General features: G+C 26.0%; 1 protein-coding gene across 5 annotated transcripts in view; it reads left to right on the top strand.

Moving 5' to 3' along the window:
• Positions 1-3,136: 3,136 nt before the first annotated feature.
• LOC129981674 (sarcosine dehydrogenase, mitochondrial-like) overlaps positions 3,137-25,849 on the top strand; it is a 70,559-nt gene continuing 47,846 nt past the window's right edge. The window contains exons 1-18 of one of the 5 annotated variants that reach the window (XM_056092610.1): positions 3,137-3,359; positions 3,678-3,800; positions 4,687-4,872; positions 5,938-6,051; positions 7,561-7,739; positions 9,221-9,400; positions 10,257-10,380; positions 11,672-11,877; positions 13,423-13,552; positions 13,638-13,815; positions 14,834-14,975; positions 16,955-17,038; positions 17,880-17,993; positions 18,663-18,801; positions 19,697-19,801; positions 21,438-21,585; positions 23,392-23,485; positions 23,568-23,730. In XM_056092610.1, coding sequence (XP_055948585.1) covers positions 4,707-4,872; positions 5,938-6,051; positions 7,561-7,739; positions 9,221-9,400; positions 10,257-10,380; positions 11,672-11,877; positions 13,423-13,552; positions 13,638-13,815; positions 14,834-14,975; positions 16,955-17,038; positions 17,880-17,993; positions 18,663-18,801; positions 19,697-19,801; positions 21,438-21,585; positions 23,392-23,485; positions 23,568-23,730 — 2,266 coding nt within the window. In that variant the 5' untranslated portion in view covers positions 3,137-3,359; positions 3,678-3,800; positions 4,687-4,706. Of the gene's footprint in view, positions 3,365-3,391; positions 3,469-3,677; positions 3,806-4,686; positions 4,873-5,937; positions 6,052-7,560; positions 7,740-9,220; positions 9,401-10,256; positions 10,381-11,671; positions 11,878-13,422; positions 13,553-13,637; positions 13,816-14,833; positions 14,976-16,954; positions 17,039-17,879; positions 17,994-18,662; positions 18,802-19,696; positions 19,802-21,437; positions 21,586-23,391; positions 23,486-23,567; positions 23,731-25,849 lie in introns of those variants that run through there. The other 4 variants (XM_056092609.1, XM_056092613.1, XM_056092611.1 and 1 more) reach the window with 4 other exon arrangements.

Below are 25,849 nucleotides of genomic sequence, written 5' to 3'. Positions count from 1 at the left end.
AATAACATTTGGTGCGCAAGTTTAACATTTAAAATATAGATACTTATCAAATATTAAACCAAAAAAAAAAAATGGATGAATTGTCCATGAAGCGGCTGTCTATGCTTTCGCATACATGCAAAAATGGAATTACTCATAAACCCAGTGACTTAAATAAATGAAATTCGATATGTTATCTTATGACTACAACCATAGTTTTGGATCAGATTTTGGTGTCAATCAGCCAGAAAAAAAAATGTCCAGCGATAGATTCATCAAAAATGCTATATTAATGCCAAAGTCTATATTTCGTTACTATCGTTCACCAGTGCCATGCAAGGTATTCATAGCCTTACTATAGATTCACGAATTTATGTGAAGAAACAAGGATAAAACTTTTATTGGAGAGTATGAAGGAAAGTTTTCGGGAAATCAATCTTCCTGGTTGTTAAATATGTTTAGAATATAAAAATATTTATTCAATTGTTAACATTCATATTAAAATTTTTTCTTTTTATCTGTAATTTGTAGTTTATTGTTGTGATTATTAATGCATCTATTACATATAAATTTTGCGTAACAGTTTATAAATATTTTATTTAATTAAAAAAGAAAAAAAAATTTTCATTGGGGTTACTAATAATATGAGATTGGTCTTTCTGACCCTATGATCATAACCCTAATCGTCTGCGGAAAAAAAGAAACGGTAGAAGTAACATTAAAAATATAATTTTTTATGAAAAATTTTAAATCAAGAAAGTTGTCTTAGTTTTTTTTTTTTTTTTCTTAATTTGTTTGTTGTTTTCTAATTCATTTACAAAGGAAATTTTCACCAGTTTTTATTCTGAAATGAATGAATGAGAGAGAAAATTAAATTTTATTGACGTTTTATTTTCTCAGTATTATTTTATTTTATTAGTACTTCAGTCGACAAGAAACCAGACATGGAAATTTTAATGAATTTTCAAGTTTTGGCCATCTTCCAATCCGAAGGCGCGAGATAAAATTTTGGAACTAATGTAAGGCAATAAAAGTGCTTGAAATAAATAAATGTTCTATAATTACTGCAATGAAAATGAGGACTCACAAGAAAATATTTAGATGAATTCAATTAGGGAATAATATAAAAGGAATTTATCGCTGGAAACTTCACACATTTTGAAATGAATTTTCGCCTGATTTTAATTTTTATTTCACAATCGTTTTATGTGATTACTTATCTGTTTTGAAAGTTTCTGAGTGATTATCTAAATTCTGTTTTCAAAATATTAAGCAACGCTTTTAAGTGGCAGATTTCTAACCGTGCAGTTGCCTAGGGCTTGTAGGCTGAGAGGGGATGGATTAAAAACCATTATTTTTCAAAGTTGATAAATAGTTATGTTTATAAAAAATTAAAATTATGTAAATGATGAAATGCTATATTAACCGTTATCATGTATAATTGATTACTTTAAGTTTCATTGCGTTCACTTAGTTATTCAAATATTTATAAAACAAAGCTACTGTTTCAATAGTATTTTGGTCAAATATGGGCGCTGAATAATCTTTTATCATAATAGATAAATAAAAAATAAATATAAATTTGTCAATAAACAAAAAATATTAACTTAAAATAAATCATTAATATGTTAAAAGTATGAGAAAATATGGAATCATATTGACCACTTTATTCTGCTCATAATGTGCACCAAGGCCGCAAAATATCTACATCCGCAACTGATACCGTTAAAGAAATTTTTTCGCATCTAAATATGAAATGCATGAAGGGAATGTTCACTGCTTTTTCAGAACTATACGACTCCATAAGAATGATACGATCTCCAAAAATATTACCTTATGAATATGCTACTTATATAAATTATATGTTACCATATGATTTATATTCATAAATTAATGGATAAATTTCTATTTAATGTCGATATTCAGTTATTTTAATTTTTAGAATTAAAAAACATAACTTTTAAACATAATAATACATTTATAATTTTATCTACAAAAACATTTCTTATTGCTTATTACTTTCAATGAATTGACAAGGGCATAAAATCGAATATTTCAATGAATTGACATATTAAAAACTTTGTAAAATTATTGTAATATTTTCAAGAACGCTATAGGTTTGCGCCAGGAATTTGTATTTTAAAAAAATCTTCCAGTGTTTTTTTATTTTGTTGTTGTAAACAAATAAATTTAGCACAACATTCAAAATATTGAGTGAAAAATTCGAAATAATAGAAGTATTAAAATCGTATGCTCGATGAGAATATGAAAGGCTAAATACTATGCATCCTCATCATTCCAATTTTACATGTTCTTGAAAATTACAATTGGTATATTAAAAAAAAATCATCTAATAAACGAAAAGGTATGAAATGACCTAAAATTCTATTTTCTTTTAATGTTTTTTTTGTGGCATTATAGAAGTTTTAAACAGAGATTGTCTTTAATTCATTCTTTGTTATTACATGTGCACTCTGAAGGACACCATCATGCCTTTTCTTAGATAATTTTGTAAATTTACTTTACTTTCTTAATATTTTGATACGGGATAGTTCATTTTACTAAATAAAAATTTTACTCAATAAGGGAGATATAATTTTCAGCAATGTCATTATGTAAATATTTTTAATTTTCGTTTAATGATGATGATGGCCAATTTTTAAAATGCCAACATTGCTTGAATGTGGTAAACATACTTTTGGAACAGTATTTATAAAAATACAGTTGTGCTATTTCATATTATTGTATTTATCAATAGAAACATGCATATCTGAAATTGTGAAACTTGAAGATAAATTTTCATTAAAATAAAAATAATCGTGGAATTACGAAAAATAGATTGAACTTTTTTACTGGATCGGAAATGAAAAACATTTTTCTTTTTCTTTTCTTTCACTTCTGCGGTTTCGCAATTTATAGATTAAGGCAATGTCCTGATGCCTCAATTCCTCCTCCTTCTCCCTAGTACCTAAAAACTATTATCACACTGTAATTATTTTCCCCTGTAGAACAAATTGATTATGATTAATTCTTCACTTACTTTATTAAAAAATGCTTTCAGTTCTTTAGTTATTCTACTGCATCTAGATGGCGACACCTCTGTTTCTCCACATGCTTTTTGCACGTTGTCGGTTTATTGACGTGTTGTGACGGAATGTGAGACATGTGGTTGGCTTGGCTTGTTTACTACCGTTTATTTGCTTTATCTTTTGGTATATAAAAACGAAATCTTGAAAGTGCATACATACTTATCTGTCTAGAGTTTTGACGTGAATTGTGAATTTTCAGAATGTTTACGCAATGAGAACAAGTTATCTCAGATAAGAAAAATCTTAGGATAAAATTGCTGTCAGCTGGAGTTTTCAAAGAAATATTTTTTGGTCTGGTTGTTACTTTTCTTATATCATATATTATAAAATATTTTAGATTTATGTCACATTTTGCCAGTTTCTTAATATTGTATGCAATTTAAAGTTATAAACTTCTCATGTAATTTAAATTATTTTATTATAATTAATTTATTTTTTTTTATAATATATATCTATTAATTGTGTAAGCTTTTAGCCTTCAATTTATATTGCAGTTTATAATTGTGTTTCAATTTTTTTTATCGAAAATAAGTAATGAATTAATTAATATTGATGCAATTAGTCTGCATATTTTTTATTTTATTGTAATTAATATTTTCCCCTTTGTAGGCAGAGAATTTGACAAGGGAATTGAATGAGAATTGAAATTTGGACAGTCTGCACCTGTTTGTAAATCACACAGGAAATCGACAAGAGTTTCCTTATATGAGAAGTTTTTCTTCCATTGGCCTGGTATAGTAGTTGTCATAATATTGGTTTTAAAATTTTTTCTAATTCTTCATAATATCATAAATGTTTAGTGATACTTATTGTATAGAATGATAACTTGAATTTATTATGACTGGATAAATTGTGGGAGATTTAATATAACAATATATATATATATATATATATATATATATATATATATATATTTGATGATTAATTTTTCATTCATTGTCTGTCACGTAGACCCTTACACTTTCTAAATAAAAAATATTTTGATAGCATGAATGATAAAAAATAAAGTTTTCTCTAATTCCAAGTTAATACGTTTATTCTTAGCTCAAATATAGTGGGTTTGAGATTTTCTTTAAATTCATAAAGAGATTAAAAATTTTTTTAATATATTCAGTTATGGATATACAATCATAATGGCATACAAGGTAGCTGCAAAGTTCTGTTACCTCAATTTTAATAGCTGAAAAAATATTTTTTAACAGATAAGTATAATTATACTCTTTCACAATCTTACATGTTACGAACACAAGAATGTTACTGCAACACTGAGGTACCAAAAGATGGTGTGAACTTTCACTCTTGTTACAGTAGCAATATCCTGCAAAATGTCACACAGAATAATTTCATATTATCCTTTCCATAAGAATAACAGTACTCAGAAGGATCCCTTGTATCATTAACTAGATATATAACAGTTGGAGCTCAGGAATGTATGGAGCTTCCTATACTGAAGGCCAGTTCATTTTCTTTGTACCTGTCAAGAGTAATGAGATTCTGTGGTCACCCTGTGTATTAACATGCCTGCAATATTTAAATATGAAAAAAGAACATTTGAAATCATTGATATATTTTTATACAATATATTGTATAATTATTTATGTTATGCTTTTTTGTTTAGATTTCAATTGTGGCATCATTATGATTCGTTGTTTTAACTATTTGAAGAAATTAAGTTCTTTGAATTATAATTTTCGACTGTATTCGAGTGCTGCTGCCCCTAGTGGAGTTCCATATAAGTCCCTGAAAAATGATGATATATCAGCTCCTGCTTCTCTACCAACTTCAGCAGATGTTGTAATAATAGGTGAGAAAAAATCAAACTATTCATTTATACTATTTTAAGTATTTGAAATTTTATTTGCTCTTAATCAATCTGTTTGGTAGAATAACTGAAAATGATATATGAAATTGGATTATAAAAATAGTGCTACTCCATCGTAGAGACATCAGGCAAAAACCTGCAAATCTGAAAAATAACTCACTCAAGCACCAGCATTTAAACTTAGAGAGTTGGGATTTATCTGATGGAATAATATCAAAAGACATATGAAAATTGTTGTAACATATCCAGTAATTTTCGAATGCCTTATTTATTTTTCAATAAATTAAGTTAATTGATTTTTTTTCTTTGTTTGTTTCATTAAATAATTCTATGCTTTGTCAGCTTACATTAAACTATTCATTTAGATCATCAATTATATAACGAATATTATTCACTAAAAGTTAATAAATGTTGTGGAAGCATTTAAACAGATATTGGAGTGTTTATAATTTGCTCTTAGTTTATACTTTTATTTAGATGAGTTGAAGAGTGTTTCATTAGCTTATGCTATATGATAATACAGAAATTGCAAGTTATTTAAATATATTTTAAACTGAAGTGTAACAGAATAAATAGCCAAGATAGTTTCAAAGATAATTTTTAAAATAATGTTAGTTTTTTTGTTTATTAAAAGAATTACACAATATTTTTCTGTTGACCTGATTGAAATCAAAATGCCCACCAAACAGTCTGTCTGTTTGATTGGTGAGAGTTCTCAAAATACATGCCAATTATAGCAAATTTCCATTGTGGCATAAAATTTCTCTACTTGTTACATTTCCACATATTTTCATAATTGATGTGCTATCAGAAAAGAGACATTCTATGTCAGTATTTATATTTAGCTGTAATTATTATAAGGTTAAAAACAAAAATCTCCATATATACTGAAATAGATATTGTGATTTTGTGATTTCTTTGGATTCAAATAATGTTTTTGTTTTTTTCTCCTTATTTTCATATATATATATATATATATATATAAAAGAATTATATGAATTACTCTTAAAATATTTGTGTTTCATCATGTTTTTACTCTTTGGTTAGGTGGTGGAATAATAGGTTGTAGTACTTTATATCATTTGACTAAATTAGGCTGTTCAAATGTTGTGTTACTTGAAAAGGATCAGCTAACAGCTGGTACAACCTGGCATACAGCAGGTAAGTTACTTTTATTAGATATGAAAATCTTTTGCAAGATATGTAAATTACATTTTTATTGTTTAGTTATAAAAATGGACTAGAAATGGATTGCTAAAAATTAAAATATAAATTTTACATATCTATATTAATTTTATTATATATTATTATTATATTAAAACTACCTTTTGCTGTTAATAAGTTAGCAAGTAAATAGGCTTTGATGCAAACAAATGATCAACTAGAAAGATGAAAACACTTTTTTATTCCTGAAGTGAAGTATATAAATGTTCCTTTATGTATTTGGGTCTGTGAGGAAAAAGAGACATTCTTTTTTTTTTTCAGTTTAGCATTTTGAGAACTACATACTTGAAAGAATCTGAAATTTAAATACTATTGTAAAGTGGCTAATTCTTTTTTGTCATCATATGGATGTTATGATTTTTAACTGCACATTGGACAGTTATGCAGATTTACCTAACTTAATATTTTTACACTTTAAAAATTTTTTTTAGATAAATCAAGTTTATGGTCACATAAAAGAATAAAAGGACTTTTTTTTTATTCACAAAGCAAAAGATATGTAAAACTTTTCTCGAACTTGAAAAAAAAATTTGTGTTTTAATTCAAAACCAAATAATCTTTACTGAATATATTTTAATGTAGGTTTTTAGCTAAATCTGAACAAGATTCAAAGAATTTTAGAAGAATTACTGGCTTTGCTACCATGCTTACAATTTTTGAAATTTTGTTACTAGCTGGATCCTTGTTTTGATGCCAAACTTATGTGGTATTTTCAAATGGCCATAAAACTTGTAATAAGCTAGTCCAATTCATTCTTCACCAGCTGAAAGCCATTGAATTCTGTAAAAGTTGCTCACCATCATTTTTTATTATTATTATTATTACTGAAAAGCAGGGTCACTTTGCAAAATAAGAAAAATAATTTTAAAATTCCAAGTCATCAATAAAAATCAGAAACAAAAGAATATTTATCCAAATTTAAGTAACACTGAAATACAAATCTATTGCACAAACACCTTAGAAGTCTTGTTCCACTTAATTAAATCTATTTTAGTTGTAACATTATCTATGCATTATAGTTACATTGATTTCCTTATCAGCCAAGAATAAAATGAAGCATCTTTAAATATTTTTTAAGAATAATTATTCAATAAAAAAATCTTGATACATAAAATTAATATTTTGAGCCTTTGAGCCAAGAATGAAATGAAGCATCTTTAAACATTTAAGAATAATAATACAATGAAAAAAATCCTTATGCATAAAACTAATCATTTTTGTAGCTGAATTCTGTATTGTCCTGTTAGTAATCATATTATATAGCCATACAATTCAATGTCATTATAATAATATTGAATTACAAATTTTTACTATGCAAAAATCTGAGAATTCATGATAAAAATTATATTTTGTGATTAGAAGAATCTTTCTTTAAATTTGTTATTATTTATAAATAAAACAGCAAATTGCAAGTATATTTATATTCTAAAGGTATTTAATTTTTAGGTTTGATTTGGAGACTCAGACCAAATGATACCGATATCCAAATTTTGAACCATACTAGGCACTTGTTAAATGATGTTCTTGAAAAAGAAACTGGTGTTCACCCAGGCTGGATCAACAATGGAGGATTGTTTATTGCAAATTCTAAAGAGAGACTGAATGAATACAAACGTCTGATGACTGTAATTTTTTCATACAATATTTACAGTTAAGCTTAATATTGTTAATTTACTTCTATGATTATTTCAAAATGTGTTATGTTCATTTAAATGAATTTTCTCGATAATTTTACTGAGAATAACTAATTTTCATCTGTTAATGATCAAAGAATTATTTAAAATTTGATTATGATTTTATTATTTTTACACAAATTTTATTGAGGCTATTTATTGTTATTCTATTTTAGTAAAGTAAAGTAATTCATTTCAATTTTTCAATTGTTGCCTTTTATTACCCTAGAATTTGTCAACATTCTTTTAAAAAATAATTCAATTGTCTTGTTTCATGGTTCTTAAAATGTATTCATCAGTAAATTTTCCATGTGGTTTAATACATTTCTTTTATCACAGTTACTGTTAGTAAGTAATTATTGCTGACTTTCATTTATAATTAAATAAAAATGCTTGTAAATGCATTATCTATTTATACTTAAAATTGAAAAAATATTTTTTATATCATAATTCATTGTGTTTAAGAAAATTTATAATATGTAAATTGAAAATCCAGTCAATCATTATTTTTTGTAAGAAAATATTTAAGCATTCCCAACAAAATTGCCTATTTTTTTACTCATTATGTGTGTGACAGATAAGTTTTCTGAACGAGAAATTCCATATTCCATCAGTTTTTCATGTAATTTTTTTCTCGAAAGTGAAAATGGTTTTATCTACATTAAAAATAAAAGCTTACCCTTACATCTAGCATAATAGCTACGGCTCAAAAATAAACATAACATCCTTAAATATAAAGACATAATCAAGGGTTCGGTTCCACAACTACACACTCTGAAAAGTCTGGAATGCCTACTCTAAGAAGATAGGTGCTCATATCAATAGAATAAAAATACCCTATAAACAGCTTTTCCTGAGAAGGAAGTCAATGGCATTTATGGATGAGAATGTTGCAAGGTAAATAAATAATATTCCTTCTATGGAGGGTACTGCTAATAATTGTATCCTGTTTGGGAATCATATCTTTTACAGAAAGGGTTGGTGAATGGACTATTGATGCTGTTTTTTGACTGATCTTATGTTTTGATATTTGATACAGTCAATCATTCAGACATTCAATAAATTGGATTGGCAAGTATCAGGCAGAGTGCTTTTATTTTAATTACTGAATAAATAGAATTTATTAGAGTGTAGAATTCATTTTGCTGCAGTTGGGGAAAAAAAAGTAAAATTTAGAACAGACATGAATCATAAATATATGATAATAATACTATAATGTGTTTAGTTTATATCTTTAAAAGAATTTGCAAATTTTGCAGACCTCATTTCTTGGAATGATTAATTGTTACCTTTTAATTTTATCTTTCTACATTTTTATCATAATTTTTTCCAATTTTTTTATTGTTGTTTATTTATTTATAATGAGAATTCATTTATAATATTCATTTATAATTTATTCATTTAGTAATGAGAGTTAATATTATTGTGTTTAGATTGGTAAAGCATTTGGCATTGAATCCTATGTCCTATCTCCTGAAGAAACAAAGAAACTCTATCCTTTGATGAACGTAAGTGACTTATATGGAACTTTATATAGTCCTGGGGATGGAATAGTTGATCCTGCTGGATTTTGTACATCTTTAGTTCGAGGAGCAACAAAATCTGGAGCAAAGGTAAAATTTTGTATAAAATGTTTTTGTATTTCTTCGATGATGTTTCTAACTGTTAAGTAATTTAAATATTATTCACAAGATTGGTTAATAAGTGCATAGTTTTTTGTCAATATTCAGATTTTTTTAGTGATTTTAAAATTTAGTAACTTACAAAAATAACTGTTATAATTATAGTATTTTTTTTTCTCATCAGATTTATTATTTAAAGATTTATTATTTAACCAAATCAATCTTAATTTTGAAAATGGATGATCTGTTATTTTCAGTGAAAAAGACTCTTGTAATTTAGATATATTTTAATTTAAAAAATGCAATCACATAGGTGACTGAGCACAATTAAATTACTTGTTTTTGTGAATAAAAACATGACATTTCTGAATTCGAAGTGAAAAAAAAATTATTTTAAAATATTAAGAAATTTATAGGTTATTCTCTCAATACTTGAAATGCATTCATACTAAAGAAATACAATGCGGATTATTTGATGTATGCACAAATTATTTTTTTTTTCCTAATTAAATACCCTTTCAATGGTACTAAATTGAAAAAAGTAACACACTTTGCATTTGTGAAAAAAATATTTTATATTTTATATAAAAGTATGTATGTGATACAGCCAAATGATTAATTGGAGGTTTGATATTTTCTTTTTTATTATTTGTGTTCAATCCTTCTGGGGAAAAAGGATATTGTAATTTTATTTAACAATATTTATATTTATCTTTGTAATTAATCAAATATTCTTGCAAACATTCTTTAACTTTTCTTTCCCTTATCATCAATATTATATATGATCTATTGTGTGTATGATTGTAAGGAGTACTTGTATATTAGTAATTTTATTTCTATGTTCAAGGTTGTTCTTAAGTGCCCTGTTACTGGTATTGATGTATCTGAAAATGAATTTGGTACAAAGCAAGTGAGTGCTGTGCACACAGCAAGTGGAACTATCAAAACCAACTGTATTGTTAATTGCACTGGTTAGTTACCTAGTGTATTTCTTCTTACTGAATAATTGCATTTTGAAAAATATCTTTTATAATTTATAGTCTTCATTTGATTGTATCAAAAGAGTTTGTTTGTTGCTGTTTATTAAACTAAATTATCTTACATTACTGATTGCTAATTTATCCTAATAAATGTTCACTTTCATTTTTGATACATATTATATTTTTAAGCAATTTTTTTTTTAATCATTTGTTTACTATTTTTTACTTCTGGTATCTTTGACAACTCATTGATCTCTAAATCTTTTACTTTAAAAATATTATTAAAAAAATAGAAATATTTTTAAATAATTAAGGTTATAAAATATGATTTACAAAATAGGTAGTAAATGAGATTTTTTTTTTAATGCCAGTACTAATTTTTTAAAAGATACATGTTTGAACTCTTACTGAGTTGGAAGAAACTTTGTTAATACATATTTTTACAGATGAAATGAAGTACTTTTGTTTTGGTAAAAATTTTATGATTTATTTATTAGTATATAACGTTTTTTTCTTCTTAGTTAGAAATAAAACTGACATTAATTATTCTTTAAGTACAAAAAAAAGTATCTTAAAAATGTCATCATGTTACTTTTAACTCTCCAATGATGGCTTGATTATAATCCTTATTAAGATGCAGTTTAAATTAGTATAATATAATTCAACATTATAATAATATGATGTATTTAAATTAATCTCTTCTAATTGTCACTTACAAAAGTATATAATGGAAGTACAATTTTGATGTTACTTGATCTAAAATGGTTAATCATTATGATCTATTTCTATATTAGTAGATCTTTATTCAATTTCATTTAATAAAGAAAAAGAATATAAGAATATAATATATATATTATGAATCTAGAAAAGCATTGTCCTAGATGGGTCAGCTAATAAAATTTGGATTTGATTGTATTAAGATATAACAGTTAGATAAGATTATATCCATTTTCAGATAAATTTGCATAGACTAATATTAATGTTTATACCATTTGTTAAAACTCGGATAGTTTTATGGGATATATTTCTTAGATTTTATAGATTGATCATTTTTTAATTAGGTTCAAGCCATCTTTCTATTGCTTCACTTTAAAATCTTGTTTGAAGTATTTTTTTATCTTAATGACCAGTTATATCTTTATCTGGCAAGTTTTGTGTCTGAAATTGGAACATTCTTCTTTGATTGTGTATATTTCATCAGTTTATATATTTTTTATTGTTTTTAGAATTTGAATGTTTTGTATTGTGAATGATAATTTTAAGGAATCATTGCTTTTTTAAGGTATTTGGGCACCCTATATTGGACAAATGGCTGGTGTAAAAGTTCCATTAATTGCTATGAAGCATGCTTACATTGTGACTGATAAAATTGATGGAATACAGAATATGCCAAATGCTCGAGATCATGATTTATCTGTTTATTTGCGTCTGCAAGGGGATGCTCTTTCTGTTGGAGGATATGAATCAAATCCTATATTCTGGGAAAAGGCAAATCTTTATTTTGTCTAATATTTTGATGTAGCACCTATGATATTAATGTAATAGTCATGAAATGAGATATTAGAAAAATAATTTTAACTAGACATATTTTGTCTAGTTCAAATTTATTCTAAGACTTTACTCACTATATTCCTAAAAACTAGAATCTGTTATATCATTTTAGAGTAATTCCTGGAGGAATCACTTAAAAAAATGTAAAAATTGGTTTAATTTTAATTTTGCGATTTTATTGCTGGAGAAATTTATTCATTTTTTGCCGCTTTTTTCTCATTACATTTTAAGAATGTTCCCATTATAATGTTTTGTTTTCTGATAATTTTTTTGTATTTTATTTTAAATAGAGCTTTTATTTCAATATTTTCTGTACAAATATGAATATAAATAATATTTTTAAAATGTAAAAAACAAAAACAAAAAAACCCACTTTTTATTAAATAAATTATTCCTTTCTCATTAATTAAGCTAAAAACTAAAAATGTATCCAAATAAGTCTTTTCATCAAATGTAATATTTACATTTTCACTTAAAATGGTATAGTATAGTATGTATCTCTAATATGTAATTATAAGCCATTTATTTCTGTGAGGCATGTCAACCATTGTGCATCGTTTATAATCCACCCCCTCAACAATGAGGGGGAGGGGTAATGACATGGTAAAGAAGGATACTCACATTCTGTTTTAATCAGTGATATTTAAAATAAAGTGAATAGAATATTTTGTAAGTATAAATCAGAATGATTAATTCCAAATTTTTAAACCTTTAAAGGATTCTTTAAAAAACAAAAATATTTGGATAATTATTATTTTCCCTACTCCAAAAGTCAATGACAAATCTTTATTATGATTGAAATTAAATTTATGTGCTATGTTGCTGTCAACAAAAATTATTCTAATGCCTTTATTTTCCTAATGTCATTATCCTATTGCCGAATTAATGAACGTCGACTAATATAAAATTTTGAAATGCCAACAATTCAACAGATTACATCTATTTCAAAAAGCCAAAGATTAGTATCAGAAGGAAACTTGCAATCACTATAGTGATATTAAATGTTCCAGGTAGCTGGAATAACACTCTCTAGAATATGAAGGCTTATTCGAGTTACTAAACATTTCTTTCTTCTGTGTTCTTTTTTGTATATTTTTGAAATTAATATTATAAACTTGCTTGTATGCAACACAACCTTTTTTTATTTCATCATGTAACACTGCCTACATATTTTAGCACTCTCAGATAGCTTTATGTAGGAAACTATCAATTTAAAAAAGGAACTATTATATGCAGCATCCAAGTCACTCCTAAATTTGAGGAACTAGTAATAAAAATGTAATTTATTCTAAAGATGTCTGACTTTATTCAGACTTCTTCTACCTTAATAAATGATTGTTACAACTATTGAAATAGTTAATGAATCCAACTGATTTCATCTCAACTCTATATTCTAAAGGAGAAAGTGCTGTTGTTTGATTAAGTTTACTTTTCTTCATAATTTCAATGCATGTGTGAGGTTGAGAAAATGTCCTTTTTTAGGTTGAAAAAAATTTTGCATTTGGACTTTTTGAACTCGACTGGGATGTTTTTGGCACACATTTAGAGAAATCTATGCACCGCCTCCCAGCATTAGAACACACAGGAATAAAGTCAACCGTATGTGGACCTGGTACTTTTAATCTGTTCTAACATTTACTTGGTTAATATCTCCCTCCATTTTTTAATTCTTGTATTTACAAATAGATATCTTTCAGAATCGTTTACTCCAGATCACAAGCCTTTATTAGGTGAAGACCCTGCAATTCGCGGTTTTTATCATGGCTGTGGATTTAATAGTTTGGGTATGAATGCTGGTGGTGGAAGTGGTCGAGAGTTAGCACGTTGGATAATACATGGAAGACCTGAATTAGATATGTATGGATATGATATTAGGTAAAATATTTTATGTATTGTTTAATTTCTTAAATAAGCTGTCTTTAATTTAATCAGCAATATTTTTATACATTTCATGCTGATTTATATGTTAACTATTTATAATCAAATGCCCTCTCATTGATGTAGTGTGTAAGTTTGGGGAGGAGGATGTTTGAGTCATGTGGAGTCTTCAAAATCTGCTTATGACTCAAAATGATCATATCTATCCTGGAATATTCCTTATATGCATTCTAAACAGCATCTAAACTAAGCCAAAGCCTGAATAGTCAAAAAGTTGGAAACCTGCATGTAGCTATGTCTGGTGCTCCAGCTTGAACAAGAAATATATGATCCCCGCTGTCAATAAAAATAACACTAAAGCAGGAAATTGACTGAAATTGATTTATCAGCAATATAAGAAATCTTTCTCTCATGTATTATTATTAATTGTTATACATAAAGTAAATCCTCAATTTTTCTTGCACAACCACTTACTAAGTAATATCATTGCTATGTCATTACACTATTCACTTGTTATGTCCGGAGTTAAGAGCTTTGAGTTCAAGCACTCCATGATACTCCCTTCAAACAGACAAATCTCTCTTTTTTTTAATCTTTTTTATTATCTTTTTTATAATCCATCAACCACTAAAAGCGTTCTCACTTTGATCTTCATTTCGTCTTATAAGAATTTGTATTCCCGACGATTGCAAATTTTTATTTGGGCTGCAACTGCTCCTTTACGGAGGTGATGGAAGGGATTGATTCAAAAGTGGTTTCACGACTTCATTTGGTTCATTTTTGTGCCTAAGGATTCCAGTGATTAAATTTATTATAGTGAATAGATTTCTCTGTATATTTCCTTTATGAAGGAATTATGGGTTTAATATAAATTTAAATATAAATTTCATTAAAAAATGAAATAATGTTTAATTTGTGACCACCAAACACTAAGTAATGTTATATGTGATTTTCATTATAAAGCCTGACTTACAATATGAATTTTTAAAATTTAATCTTTGTTTTCTTTTGATAGGCGTTTTTCAGAAAAACTCACTGATAACAGAAAGTGGATTAAGGAGAGAAGCCATGAGTCTTATGTGAAGAATTACTCCATTGTTTATCCTCATGATGAACCACTTGCTTCACGAAACATGAGGAAGGATGCATTCTTTGAAGTAATTATAAAGCCAATTCCTTTAAATTAAAATTATTAATATAAAAATTATTCTACTTTCTTAGTTTTATTGAATAATATCTTAAATTATGAAATTCTTTTGAAAAAAAATTAATAGCCCCAAATATATATACAGGGAAAAGAATTATTTTAAAGATAATGTTTATAGGCATATATGTTTAACTTGATAGTATATTGATTTATATTGCAGTTTACAAATAGTATATATAGGGTGTACTCTCTGTAAATTGCAACATTGTAAATTTTACATCATGTGAAAGGCATGATCAAAAAAGTTTAAAACACTCTACAGGCCCTGGGTGACATAGAACTATCATATTTGATACAATGTAGATTTTTTGCTAAGTAGATGATTTGCAATGTAGATGATTTGCTAAGAAAATGGTTATCTATTAATTTTTTACTTGTAAATTAATTAATATTTTAACGTTTTAATTGAATATTTTTGGACAGATTATTGGTCTCAAATCTTTTTTATATCTCTTTAAAATTAAAACAAAACAAAACAAAAAATAATAATAAACTTTTCATTAATAACAATTTTATTTTTGTACTGAATTTACTAAACCTGTTATAATGCTTATAAGAATATTTCACCTCAATACTTTTTCACTGTTTCTAAATTCACATTGATCCAGAATATAACATTATTGGATGCTTTTTTTGTGTGCATGTTATAGCTGCTATATAATCCAAATAAAATAAAGATGGATGAATTAAGCTTAAAAGAATTTTGTATTCAATGTTTTGAAATAGAGGCTAGAATCTCTTTAATTTTTTTATATATAATTGCAAAAAACAACATTTAGTTATGATTATTTAGTATGTAATTTACTTTTATTAAACACTTTTTCATAACTTTCATGTTTTGTATTTGTTAAATTTTTGTACAAATTTTTGGTTTTCAATGGCAGTAGTATATTTAAATAATTTTGGTTAAGAATTTAACTAATTAATATATATATTAATTTTGCTAAAATTTGTATCTATACTCCACTGTCCCCATTATTCAAAAATCGGCATTTGGTGTCATCTATTATTCAAACTGAGATTTTTGAGATTTTTTAGATTTCATAATATTTATAATCTTGAGTTATGAAATGTATTAAAAACTAGAAGGTAGAAAATAATAAAATTAATAAGGTTATATATATGAAATCAAAAAGAAGACACAATGTAATCATAAGAAATTCGCCTTAAGTATTTGTTAAAACTTAAAATGTCTGATAATGCTGAGTAAAACCTCAGTTTATGTAGAATATCTTTATCAGAATCTTATGTTTTGATGGTTTTGTTTTGAAATTCATAATTTTGACAAAAAATCAATTAATGAAATTAAATATATCATAAAATATAAGAATTATGAAATTTATTCTTAGATTTGGAATATTATTAATGCACAATTAAATATAATGGTTTGCATATAGCATTGTAGCTTCAGCATGACCGCATTCAATACTTGGTTTAAGCTTGTTTTTTTGTGTTTTTTTTTCTAAACCACACACACACACACAAAAAAAAAAATCAAAGTAAAAAATAATAAATATGGAATCCTAAAAAATGCTACAATATTAATGTAGTAAAACGGAAAAATAAGTTATCAAAAATTTTGAGGTAAAAGCAAAATCATAGAAGCATGATATGTTGAAAAAGAAATAAAAAGATTATGAAACGACAACGAATATTATTTGAAACAAAAGCTGCAAACATTCATTTTGTAAATATTAAAAGTATTATACGTGATTAATTACATTTTACTTAATTACTAAATACAATTTACTTAGAGTTTTTCTATACACTCCTAACTTTTTACTGCTTTTAGTTTTATTTCTAGGTTTTTGATAAGTAAATTATTTTTCCCCCATCTTAATATTTTGAAATATCGTTTAATTTTTTTAATAATTATTACTTCTTTTTTTATCTTTATTTATTTTTATTACTGCTTTCATTCGTGTTTAGGAATTACTGAATGCTGGTTGTGTATATCAAGAAAGACTTGGATTTGAGAGACCTGGCTGGTTTTCTTCAGATGGTCCTGCTCCTGTAAGAATTTTTAAATTATGTGCCAAAAATAATCGTTTATTATTTAATAATTGTTATACAAACTTCTGTGGAATGAATAAATCTTCAATACAGGAATTCTAAATTTGCAATACTGAGAAATTTTCAAAATAATGCTTAAATTAAAAGAAACGATCAGAGATAACATTTTTTTAGAAACATAAAACCAAGGGAAAATAAGAATTTTAGTAATAATGAATGATATACACAGTAAAAATATGAATTAAATTTGAATATACTTTTAGGTTATTAAAATTTAATCTTTATTTTTGAAAATGAAATAGAAAATACAAAATAGTTGGTATAATCATCTGAAGGAATATATTTATTTCCTATTTTATTTAAATATATAAAAGAGATTTTTTTTTCTGTTTTCATTAAATCTTATTTTATACTAATTATAATAAAGATTGTTAATAAATTTAATAGCTTCCAAGTGATTGATATTGTGGTGCTTATTCATCCTTTACCATGTAAACTGAAATTTTATTAATTAATTACAAAGTGATGGAGTTCTAGCAGCTTTCTTGTGCGTAGCATTGATCGATTAAGGATAATTTTTTATGATGATATTCATTAACATCTTACATTTTATGTATTTTATTTATTTTTAGCACATTTTGTTTACATAAAACTTGGTCATATTTATTATGTTTAGCTTATATATTTTTTATTACTGTAACAAAAATTAAAGCCAGGTTAATCGGTTTGATAACATTTTCATCATACTATCAATATAAAGAAAATAAATCATCATTTTTATTTAAATTTTGCTTTTTATTATTTTTAAATAGCGGTTCTTTCTATGTGTTTTAATTTTTAGGTCTTGAATTATGATTATTATGGAAGCTATGGGACACCTGAACACAAAAATTATGCATATGTTGAGAGATTAAAAGAAGATTATACTTTCCAGTTTCCAAGGCATCATGACATTGTAAGAACTCTGTAAAGATTCTTGCTATCTATCTATTTATTTATTATAATTTTTTTTCCTTTTCATATTCATTTGCTTTCAATAAATTAATTGTTATAAACTGTTGTTAGTTGGAAGGTGATTTTTTTTTAAAGTTAATTTTGGAAACTCTATTTTAGAGAAAGTTTTCCTATAACATGCTTATCATTAAATTGTAAATATTTATTAAACAAATTATAAATTATCAGAAACAACAAAATGTTTTAGCAAGGCAAAGAAATTGCTAATTAATTATGTCAATACTTATTGAGCAATATTATTTCTAAACAGAGAATTAGATAAATTTTTTTTTATAAGCAGCTACATTATTTTCTCATGTTTTGTAGATCTAAAAGACAAAGTAATCATAAAATATTTTACAAAATTATAAATTAACTTAAATTTTATAGCACTGTGTATTGGAAAAACATTATTTGATGCAATTAAATTAGATATTTACATACTTGAAACTTTTTTTAACAAACAATAGATTATTCATTTGTTTTAACTAAAGTGCTTTTATTATTCTAATTAAAATCGAAGAATATTCATTTATGCTATAAATATCGTGAAATAACTAATCTGTTTTTAACATTTACACATTTAAAATATTAATCTTTGCAAATATTTATGCTATTTCTTGTCTTTAAGATTGGAAAGGAGTGCATTGGCTGTCGAAAGAATGTTGCTTTATTTAATATGTCCTACTTTGGAAAATTTTTCCTTAGTGGTCCAGATTCTCAAAAGGCCGTTGATTGGATCTTTTCTAATAACATTCAGAAACCATCGGGTATTACTTTATTTTGACATTCCTATTTAAATTTATTTATTTTCAAGATAAAATTAATGTGTTATAATTTTTTATAAATGTTTATTTAAATTTATCTTCAAAACTGTAACTTATATTTGCTTCGTTAAAAAAAGAAATGTTTCTTTTGCTTAAGATATAAATTTAATACATTCATGGGTAGTTTTAAAATGTGGGTAGAATTAGCAATGCTATCTTTTTATCTTCTGTATTAAAATGACTTTTTTTTAAATTCAAAATATTGAAAGAGTAATAGCCTAATCGACGTGACAAATAAAAAATATATATTTTTGAAATTTTATAATTTTATTTGTATTTATGGATAAAATAAATATTTGGCTGCTATAATTGTATTGTTCACGAATATGCTAATATACATTTTCTGTATTTCATTTTTTATTTATTGATATTCGTATTAATAGGTTTCTTAATAAAGAATACCTTTTGGACTTTTTTTAAAAATTTTTTTCTTGTTTGTGAAATTGGAATTTTGTAGTCGTTTTTTCAGTCTCTTTCTTTTGTGCTAGAGTTCTGAAATTTTGTGCACTTGTATGTTCTCAATGGTTAAACATAATTTTAATATTTTGAAAATTTAATTAATCAATTAGAACCATACATATTACACCATTTGTAGAGAATCTGAAAAAAAATGATTAAAATATTGTAATTTCATTTTTATTTGAATTATAAATTAGTTGAAAATACTTAATTTAATAAATTTATTAACTGAATATAATTTATAGATCTCTACATTTTAGTATACTAATGAAAATGTGTTTTTATTAAATTTATTATTATCTTAACATATTAGTGAAACTCTAATTTTGTTTTGTTTAATTTGGTTATGTGATAATTCTTCTTTGTCATACATTTACAGGATCTACTGTTTACACTTGCATGTTGAATAAATCTGGGAAAGTTGAAGCTGATCTCACTGTTAGTTCTGTTCCTTCTGATGTCAATTCTTTATTTGAATTGAAAGGTTGGTTTTAAGTTTTTTAGTAATAATTAAATTTAGTTTTCTTCATAATAGAATATGAAATGTACATTGACTTCAGTTTTACTAGAGCTGCAGAGTTTGAGCAGTTCTTGTAATTGTTTCAAAAAGTTCTTTTTTGTAATATTTATTGACATTTTTTTTGGTTCTGAAATTTTAATCAAATGCGATTAAAAAGAAAAATAATTTTTAATTATATTTAGTAGTTACAATTTGGTTGAAGAAATTTGTTGTCATTTATCCTGCAAAATGTCAATTCTTGATAAAATAGTATTTCCCAAAGCAAACTCAAATAACTGTTCTTCATTGCTCAAAAATGTTATTTGATGCACATATCACTATAATTAAGGAACATGTTGTTATTAGAGATACAACCCTAAACAGTCAGCATATATAATAAGACCTTCTGTTATGCAAATAGTCATTAATCCTTATCAGCCGTTAGATTTTTGTGCATGGCATAGTTAAAGCACTGTTGTTGCAACCATTAAAGCTTAGCATTAAAAAAAAAATTTCATCTGCCTTGCTTATGTTTAAAAAATGAGTTAAGATATTCCATATGTTTTTCTATTGTGATCAAATTGTATTAAGAATGACTTATATATATAAATATAATTGTTTTCCACCATTTTTAAAATATTTGGGATGGAGCAAAGAGTATGTTTTAAAAATTCGTTTCCATAATCAATTTCTGCTGCAGAAATATTTGTTATGTTGTAAAAAGACCTTTAAATACAACTGTTGAAAGTATTTGAGTGATGTAAAATGTTTACAAAATTAGAAAATCCATCAGAAATGAATCACTTTGTATTAAACAATCCACTTCATATAATTATTAACTTCTCATAAGATAACATTCATATCTGCTGATCATTTATGTTTAATTATTCTGAACTTCCCTCATTTAATGTAAATTTTTCGTGTAAGAATAAAATAAGAATTTATAGATTGTGTTGCTGAAAGGAATGCTGATTAGCCAAATTTATAAACCTATTCTTTTTTCTTTTTTTTTTTAAGACATGGTATTGTTTTCACTTATAAGGAAAAAAGTAAATGCTTAATTCACTGCAAAATTTTGTATGATTGATCAAAAAGGGCTTCTCATTGCAATCAATGATTTCATTATTTTTTAAAGGAAATCTAGTTTTTTATTACGAAGTTTTACACTGTCAGCAACATTATAAATTGTATATCCATGTTAATATTCTAAATATTTTATAGCATAACTATATAATTTGGAGTGTGTTTAGGAAAGAGAAAATTTAACTTGTCACTGGCACTAGTTATAAAAGTACTTTATTTTTTGTATGCTATTTAGTGCAACAATAATTTTGTTAATACAATTATTTTTCTGTCCTTCAGTGTAGGACAATATCAATGTTTATGTGCTTATGTAATTGTAATATCTTTGGATTGAAGGCTGCATAAAACCATGGATCCCTAGCCTTTTTATCAATCCTGCCACTCTATAATTACACTGCAGTTTATAACAATATAATTTTCTTATTAGAGTTAGGTTTAGTGTGTACAGTTTTTTTTCTTCTTTTTTTTTCATCTGTGCTAATTGAAATTTAAAAGGTTAAAAAAAATTGTAGATTGTTTCTGATTTTTTTTACTATAGATTCTTGCTTCTATGTTGCTGCTGGTGGAGCTGCAGCACAACAGAGCTTAACTCATATTCGAAATATTATTCAAGATGAAAAATTTAGAGTTTCTATCTCAGATGCAACTGAGAGAATCGGACTTCTTAGTGTTCAAGGACCAAAAAGGTGAAGTTTTTTTTTCTCCCTAAATAAATTGCTCTTGCTTTTTGTATTGATTTTGTAAAATAATTGTATTTTAAAAATCTGAGTTATAATGAAATACAAAGAAAACTTTTTAGATATTTTTTCGTTTTTTATATAATGATTTGACAATTTGTCTCCTGTATTAGAATATTGTATATATTGTATTCATACTCTACTCTAAGTTTTTCATATTTTTATTTACAGAAGAAAAATATTTTATCTATGGGATAAAAATATTTATTTACAGATGTAGAATTATATTTTGTTGAAATCTTCCTCAATAAATTTGTTCATGTGTTTTTTAGAAAGAATGACTGAGTTTAAATACAAAATATGAATTAATCATTATTCTGACACATTCATATATGATGTTTTAGCTCTTTTCAGTTAAATATAATTCATTGTATGATTTTTTAATTGTACATGATAAAAGAGTTTCTTCTGGCTTTGAAAACTTATAAAACTGTCATTGAACTCCTATGTGGAACTCGTAATGATGCTACTTCATATCTATGGCATATTTTTATGGCATTATTTTTGTCTTACACAATATATGTATAAGACAATTACTTCAGAATTTCAACTATCCAGGCCTCTATGTATCAAACCTTCACCAGGAAATCAAATTGTGTTTTTCATTTCTTAATAAAATCGTTGAATTTTCAGAGAAGGGTGTTTTGGGGATTGATTTTCACATTAGGAAGGCTAGTAAAATGTCGTTACCGATAAGGGAACATCTGCACTTAAAAATAATTCTGAGAAAGAAGTAGAAAAAATGTTTATTTTTTGTTTAACTTCAAAAGGAATGTGAGCAAATTCTATTCATTTTTCATATTTTTTATTTGCAGATGTAAAATTTTATTTTGTTGAAATCTTACTAATTAAATTTCAGTGAGTTGTATGTAGTAAAATACTGTATACTGAAAATTCAATATACTGATACTATAAATTAAAGATGATACTGTAACTGAATCGGAAAGCAGGAGGAATTACACTTTTGGAAACGTCCTTAAAAATTCAATTGGCAAATGTCTATCAGCGGTCTAACAAGTACCTGAGGCATAATACAATTACCCCCTTCATCGTTATTTTTTTAATTGATATAAATGCACTAATCCAAAAAGAGTGGCACATAGGCATCAATATCTCTTTTGTCTCCGGTCATTAAGTCACTATTGAAAATATATTAAATAGAATTCATAAAAGAGATTAAAATGTTAATACTTGAGGTCTTGCTTTTTATAATTTTAAATTTATAATTTTTATAATTTATTGGAAAACATCGTGCTAAAAAGGAATTCATAATTTAAGATTTAGTCTTTATTAACTTGGATTATTATTATTTTAAACAGTATGTATAATCAAGGTTCTACTATATTATTTTTTCTTAAAGGAGTCTTGGATAGTGCCTAAAGACAAAACGTTTTCTAAGAAAATTTTGTTATTATTTAAAACTAGCCGCCTTTGGCGACCAGCCGGTTCGCCAATCTTAATATTCGTTAAAATTTTAATAATTAAATATTTTATGCAATTCCTACTTTAATAACTTCTTCATCAAAATTTTTTAAAACTTCAAATTTTGAATAATCATATAATTCACTCATAATATTATAAAGGCCTTCAGTCATTAAATAATGATTGATATTAATTAGTACTTCTTTTAGTAAAATATATGTAAGGAATTTTAACAGCGATTCTGCCACAATTTTTTAAAGAAAATTTTCACTTTCGAAATGAAATATTTTTATTTAAATAATTGTACAACTTTATTTATTTATTTATTTTTAGTCGTGAACTTCTGCAATCACTAACAGATAGTGATTTAAGTGATGAAAAGTTTCCTTTTTCAACTAATAAAATAATCACCATTGCTGACTGTAAGGTAAAATTGCTTTTTTTTTCTCCTTTTAAAAAACTTATTAAAAAGCATACATATTAAAAATATGCTATGTGATTCTTCTTAGGTGCTAGCAATACGTCTTTCATTTGTTGGTGAAATGGGTTGGGAATTGCATATCCCTTATGATAGCTGTGTACAAATTTACAAAGCTTTAATGGAGAAAGGAAAAGCTTATAATATTGTAAATGCTGGTTATAGAGCTATTGACTCCCTTAGTCTCGAAAAAGGTAAGCAATTTTTAGACATTTGAAAAATAATTTATTTTTAAATATTTATTGAATTGGTTTAAAAATAACTTCTTATTTAAAGAAAAAACAGCATTATTTTTTATCTTTTTTTTTCTATGAATCATCATCCAAGAAGCCTACTTATTGTACTGTGTTTGTAAGGAAGAGTACTTCTCAGGCTTTTAAAGCTTTTATTTATGAGCAAATTAATCGTACGCATTTGACGAAAACATTTACATACTCCAACTTCCATTAGGGAAGTGGGGGGGGGGGGCGCAAAAATGAGGATGAGAAGCTTCGAATATGGTAGTTGGTTTTCGCCACCCTGGTGAGTTCAGAAAAAGGTGGGGGTTGGCCACCTCTCACTCCCACTGGAAGGATTGTACCGTGGCCGGTGATGGCCTATAAGACTCAACCATAGTTCCTGCCAGTGTTGCTGTCGCGGCGGTCCCGTCATTCAGTTTTATCCGTGTCTTTTAGGACGGGTCAGAGTAGTTAATTTGTGATTTACATACACCAAAAACAATAAAGTATTCTTTTAACAAAGTATTCTATAAATATTCTATTCTATTCAAAGTATTGTATTCTGTTAGTAAAATATTCTATAAACAACAAGTTATTCTGTTTGAACATGCTTTGGGAAAAGTATCATGGCCCAGTAAGAGAACAAGACACCCAGCCAATTGCTTTTGTTTTCTGACTTGACTTTCACTGACAAATACAGCTAATCTAGTTTGGTCACCAGAGGTTCATTTAGTACAATGTTTACAAAAATTGGGAATATGAGTTTTAATGAAGTTTTTCCTATTAATTTAAAAATATATATTTATAAATTATTTCAAACAATTTTTATTTTTTTACTATGCCAGATACTAGATAACTGATATAATTGAAAATAGAATGAACTTGCTGTCTTTTTTTTATTGTTTATAAAGAAATGTTTTATAAAGAAAATTTTAGATTCTTCTTTTTTATGAATTGCAAATAACAATAATATTAAATCTGCGATTTTCCCATACCGAGACTGCTTAAAACTATCCTATTCCTTATAATATTGATACTTAATCGTTGAATTAATAGAGATCAAACTAAATTAATAAAAATCCATTGTGATCGGGCTCGTATTCACTGCATATCTGAATCTTAGAAAAAGTTATGTCAGATTTTGATACATTCAAAAATCCACGTATGTTATATGTATGCGATACCTTAAGAATGCAAGTTATTATTCATTATATTATTAACGTTTCCCGTCTTTTCGTTGTCGTCTATAAAACATTTGACATCTACCTTGTGTCAGTTTTATAAATAATCACTGCAAAAAAAGGGGGGGGGGAGTGATTATGAAGAAGAAAGGTCAACTGCTAAGAGCTTCTTTCTGTATTTTACTATTCGGAATAAATCTACGTTCAGATACAAGGGGAGGGCATGGGTGATATACACCCCCTCCTCCAAAAAAACCCCCCTTAAATAATACTTTGAAGTTTGGTAGAAATGTTGTTCGTGAGGTTGATCACATTTGACCAGTTGATCAAACTGTATATGATTTTTTTGATTAATATATATATATATATATATATATATATATATATATATATATATATATATGCTTGAAACCGATTGGGTAAAAGAATCAAATAAATTGATTTGTTTTTATAATTCAGTTCTTTGTGGTCCAGTATATGAAATTCTCTTTCAAAACAAATTTAAAAAGAAAAAAACCATTGATGAACAATCACTTCACTGTCGGGACTCTGTTTTAAAGTCACTGTTATGAATACTACGCATAATATATTCATATACACTCAAATCAAGACGGCTTCTATAGACGCAATATACTCTATATATTGGGTATTATATGGCCGTAGTTCGGGGTAAATTTAATGTTGATGTTTGATAATCAGGAATGCATTATTTAATGATCTGCATTAATATTTCCTTTCGTTATCTAAAAAATTGATTCACTAACATTTAAAAATATCAATTCTGATTTTGTATTTAAAATAAGGTCATATGGCGTGTAATAGCACAGTTTAGTTCCACTTCTTATTCTCAGTCGATATGATGCTTTTTATTGATCCTCCAGAAATTTCCTTGCCCAAGACTATAATAATCTTGA

This window comes from Argiope bruennichi, chromosome 8, assembly GCF_947563725.1.
Source record: "Argiope bruennichi chromosome 8, qqArgBrue1.1, whole genome shotgun sequence".
Classification (NCBI taxonomy): Eukaryota; Metazoa; Arthropoda; class Arachnida; order Araneae; family Araneidae; genus Argiope; species Argiope bruennichi.
The sequence above is the reverse complement of the archived record's forward strand: the minus strand, read 5'-3'. Positions and strand labels throughout refer to the sequence as shown.